This window comes from Atta cephalotes (assembly GCF_000143395.1).
Source record: "Atta cephalotes unplaced genomic scaffold scaffold00003, whole genome shotgun sequence".
NCBI lineage: Eukaryota > Metazoa > Arthropoda > Insecta > Hymenoptera > Formicidae > Atta > Atta cephalotes.
In genome coordinates, this window is record NW_012130067.1 from 2,272,105 (window position 1) to 2,277,381 (window position 5,277).

General features: G+C 34.1%; 1 protein-coding gene across 1 annotated transcript in view; it reads right to left on the bottom strand.

Moving 5' to 3' along the window:
* Positions 1 to 3,348, bottom strand: part of LOC105625730 (fibrillin-1) — a 32,468-nt gene extending 29,120 nt beyond the window's left edge. Inside the window, exons 1-2 of the mRNA XM_012207053.1 lie at positions 3,189 to 3,348; positions 176 to 506 (exon numbers count right to left, since the gene is read on the bottom strand). Of these exons, the coding sequence (XP_012062443.1) occupies positions 176 to 506; positions 3,189 to 3,348 (491 nt within the window). The remainder of the gene's footprint in view (positions 1 to 175; positions 507 to 3,188) is intronic.
* Between the last annotated feature and the right edge of the window lie 1,929 nt (positions 3,349 to 5,277).

A 5,277-nucleotide genomic window follows, 5' to 3' on the forward strand; every position in this document is an offset into this window, starting at 1 on the left:
TATATATATATATATATATATATATATATATATATAGACATAAATATACGTAACAAAATGGAATTTAATTGAAAAAAGTTGATATTAATTTCCTGTTACTTTTTAAGCGAGCTTCAAGATAAAGCTTTTTCATTATTTCAGAATTGTTTTGCAGTTTGTTTGTGCAACAACAAACCTAGCGTATTTAGCGGGGCGAGCATTCTCGATCGAAGGGGCCTTGATGAGTCCCTTTCTAAGGATTTTCCTTGCAGCACAGCTGATATCCAATTGGGACACTACGGTTTCGTTTAATCTTGTTGCCGTTGATAGTCTTGACGAGGATTTCACCGGCCTCTTCCTTTTCTTTTTCCTCTTGTTGCTCTCCTTCATTTTTCTGCGCTTTTTTAAATCGTCTATCCTCTCTAATGCCTTAAGACGATCCTTCGCGATTTGTACCTTGTCTCTGTCCGGAACGATTGGTTGATCGCCGACATAAAGATCGTTACGAAAACGTCGTAGTATATTATCTACACAGTGGACACAGAAACATAACGTATGACGTCAGAGCTAAGCATCTTCTATTTCGTGAATAGAATAATGTAATTGCTGTAAATTGTTAATGTATAAAACGTAAATATTCGTTCATCACCGCGTAATCATTAGCGCCTTGTACATTTATTGTACTAGCGCAAATAAAATATCCATTTTGCAATTATAATTAAAGGAATTTTAATTAAATTCTCGTCACTCATACACGTCCGACGAATGGACTTTAAATAGAATATTCGTTTTACTGAGTAAAAATGTTTCTAGAGGTATTCCTGTGTTAGCTTTACATCACAGAGGATTAATCTCATTGGATATGTACGGTGATCCAACACGGGGACAGATACTTTTACCGCCTTTTATCGCATACGAGAATGCTATCAAATAATGTATTTTTTACATGCATAATTCCCGTATCAGCTAAGTAACGCGTAAAGCAGTCGAGTACGCGCTATTCATACACATTTATAAATCCGCCAAGATTATCTTCCATAAAAATCTGCACTTTTATGCAACTCAGAAGAAGTCATTATTTCTAAAAATACCTCTTAAAAAAATACGTCAAGTACATAAAAAAAGTATCAAATATTACATATCCTTCCGTAAAATGTTTATTTTCTAACATAGTAATTAATTTTAACTTATCATTCATAAATTGAAGCTTTTTTTCAATCAGGATTCACCAGCTTTTTGCTACTAAAACTCTGAACCTGTAGACATTTTTCGTTCTGCCTATCATTTCTCGCGTTGCACGATACTTTCGAATAATTTACAGATATATATACGCTCGCCTAATCATTAATGAACGCAAGCTACTGGCTCGCGTATAAGCTTCTCTGGCTCTGGACAAACACACAAGCGGCGCATCCCGATCAAAGCCTCAAACCGAAGGGAGACAGGAAGGTGGGGGATGTGTACGTATGCTTGTAACGTCCGGACGGGTGTATGACTTGGCGGCTTATCTCCATCGAGGCGAATGTCAGCTATGTTATGTCGGCGAATCTCGTGCCACCGATAGCATATGCGATGGAACGAGGCGCGTTCCTGAAGCACGAAACGCTACTCCGCGAATTTTCCCCATCCGGGAATTCCGTCCTCGCCGCTTCTGGTCGCTGAAGGGACGTCATCGAAGGGGTGGCGGTCAGATATTAGTTTCATCATCGATATCATCGATACCTCATCGGTTTAATGACAGTGAGGTATATACGTATAAATTGCGGAATCAATTATTTAATGATAAGAATAATACGACGATGGTAATTACAAGCTGAAATAAATAATCCAGTTGCTGCTTGACTGCCTCTTTCTCCGTTCTCTCCTTTTTTTTTTAATTAAAAAAGTTCTCCACCGATTCTGAAAGTGCAAAGAACGGAAGACACCCTATATATTTGCAGTCTTGGGAGCAATGCCAACCCCCGGCTTAAGATATGCCGATAACTTGAGCATCGGTGAAAATTGAATCCCACGGTAAAGTCGTGTTTCCACAAATCATAGGAATGGGCGTCTTGGGTAAATTGTTCTTCGAAACTTTCGGGACCTCCTGACATATCTCTCTCCTCCTTCCGCGCCCGTCTTTTTCATAAAAACGTAATTTTAAATATAGTTCCAACTGCTTAGTTCCACTAGCTTAGATTAACGTGACAGAACGATATATGGACAGCATTTAATTTCACAGAACGTAACTTTTTTTTATATTCTTTATAATTTTGAATAATTATCTGATGGTAGAAGCTACATAATTATGTCAAGAAATAATGTTTTTCAGTGTAGACATAAATTGAGATGAAATTTATCTCTGAAACGCAGGTTACGATCAAAATGAACAATGAAAGGAAGCGAGTTTAATCATCATATCCGCAGCAATCTCCGTCTGTCGATCATGAGTTCGCTGTCCGATTGACTAAAGCAAAACCTTGATTCGCTTTGCGATATTAAGAGCGAGTTTGATGCTGTGAGTCCCTTTATTTCGACAGCGCGATGTCTCACAGTAAACGGATTTGTCCGTCAGTTCTATTGAACACGCGCGTCGAGGCTTCAACCGAGCCAGGCACGAGGAGTTAAGCTCCCTTTCATGTGGATAATTGACTTACGTCGATCAAATTAGTATAATGCCGCATAGCTATGGACATAGCAGGGATATCATGCGATACGTGATACGCACAAATCGTTAATTTACTCTGACTCCAATCCGAGAATAATTCAGAATATTCCTTAATATAAATATGTCCAGAATAGACGCGCGATTTGTAAACGGTGTTAATTACGTCAGCTGTATCAACATAAATCATTCATTATTTCAAACAATATATAAATTAAGTTATTAGTGCAGAATTATTTAAAATGGAGTCCCATTTCCCAGTAATACTATTTATATACTGTTATTATCGAGGACGCGATATACAAATATTCGGCTCGACCAATAAATAAATCATCGAGGTGATGATTAATCGCTGTTAAACTAAAGAAGAAACAAATACGTTCTGCAAACAGATGAATGTCAATTGAGTAACAGCGATGTAGAACGCGAGATAAAGATTGATGTGTCGTAGATTCCGCGCCCAATTAATCCCAACGAAAGACTGTTTGAACTTAAGATTTAGACACGCGTCCTCCCGCAACGACTTGACGAGCGCGGTTTGTTTAAAATAGAGGCGATATCTTACGAGGCACGCATTTCGGCATGGGTTCGTCCCAACCATCAGCGGTGCAAGTCGCTATTTTGTGACCCTTCAGTTTACGGCCCGGCTCGCACGAGTACACAATCTGCAGAGTACCGTCTTGAAGAATTCTCTCCCTCACGGTTCCCCACTGCGGTGGCCGCATCGGACAATCGCCGAGGATCCCTGAAAGCGAGGAAAACAGGCTTTATGATTGTATCGCGAATGCATAAGCTATAAACACTAGAAGCTACGATGGCACGCCGAATTGGCACTTGGATGGAAATTTTGACGTGCCATTAAACTCCCACGTATCCGAAAGTCCAATCCCGCAATATTTAGTTGGATTCAACATATATTAAACTTTATATACTATACTATATATTACATATATAACTTTATATATGTAATGGGAAATGGGAGAATTGCAAATACCGGGTAAACGCGAACAACATTATTGCGGTATATATATTAGAGAAATGATAATCTCTCATTTCTCACATCCAATTCCAATAATAGTCCGGTACACGTTTACAATTAATGTTATACTATAACAAGACTATAGAATGCTGTTTAAGGTAAATATCATTACATGTTTTCGATGGTTTTAATGAAGGAGAGAATGGGAAATTGCGAATACTCCTATGGGAAAAGTTAAAGCTGATCGTATTTATTATTAATTATAGAAGCCTTTATTCAAAGGATATTAGCTGTAAATTACACTAATTAACATTTACATATCATTTATGTAAACTATAATTTTAAACAAAACCGATTCGGCATTGCTCCCCGTGTGGCGGCTAGTACTAATTCCAAACAATAAGGCTTTTGCTTTTTATTTAAAATTATAGTTATTCATACATTGATAATGTATAAATGTCAATTATCGTAGTTTAAAGTCAAATAATTGGAGAATCTTTTAAAGATTTTTATTGATCTTTAAATAATCATCAGCTTTACTTGATTTTTTCCTTGAGTGTTCGTAGTTCCTTCACTCTACATTAATATTTGCATATAATTGTACATAGAAATATTTTATAAATGTTACTTCTTTATAAATACTTTCTCTACTAAGTCCTACTCTCTCTCATGCACTTTGTATATTGGTAAAACTGTATTATTTGTATTAATGACACGATCGTTGTCGAAACATATGTTTGTTTATTGAATATTAAAAGTTATTGTTTGGCTCATAGCCCTTCTATTTTATCATTATTGATTTATTTTTATTGAGCTATATCATTATTGGGTAGTAACTAGTTAAAACGTTAGAAGTTAAACAGTTAATAACTTCTAATTTAACTTAGTTAATTTTAAATTGCATTAAATTTTAACTTAAATTAATTTTTTTAAACGTTAACTTTTTAACTTTTTTTTTAAGTTAAAAAATTTTATTATCTCTCTTTTAAATATCTTAGAAAAATAATAAGATTATATAATATAATAAAAATTAAGAGCGTATATTCGTAATCTATTCATATTTTAAGACCATCTTAAGTAATTTCCTAAGATGCTAATACAGTCCTCTGATTGATTTATGTGGTTATGCCTTATGCCTTAGTCCGGATCTACACTAGGTGTTTTAAGCCTTAAGTCATAAGAAACTAATTATAGTCAAATATTCTTCTCGCATTCGATTGTAATTGAAAAATCAATTTCTTATGGCTTAAGACTTATTAAAAAATAATCACTGATTTTGTATCTTCTCTATGTGCTGGCTGTTTTTTTAAAGTATATAACTTATATAGTTACATTGTTATATGTTATATACTTATATCACATATGAATAAAAAAATTAAAAATTTAATTTACTTAATAATCTAATTATATTGTAACTATTTAATCTCGTTTTAAGAAAAATTAGGACATTTTGATCTAAAAAATAATTTTTTTCAAAATTAACTTTTTTTTAACTTAAATTAATTCAATATTGACTTAACTTACATTAAGTTAATTTTTTATTATTTTAATTTTTCCTTCAACTTTTAACTTAATTTTATTAATTTTGTAAAGCCATTAACTGTAACTTCATTCAGTTAAAAAAAAATATTAACTTACCCAACCTTGATTATTATATATACTGTAATTATTTGTG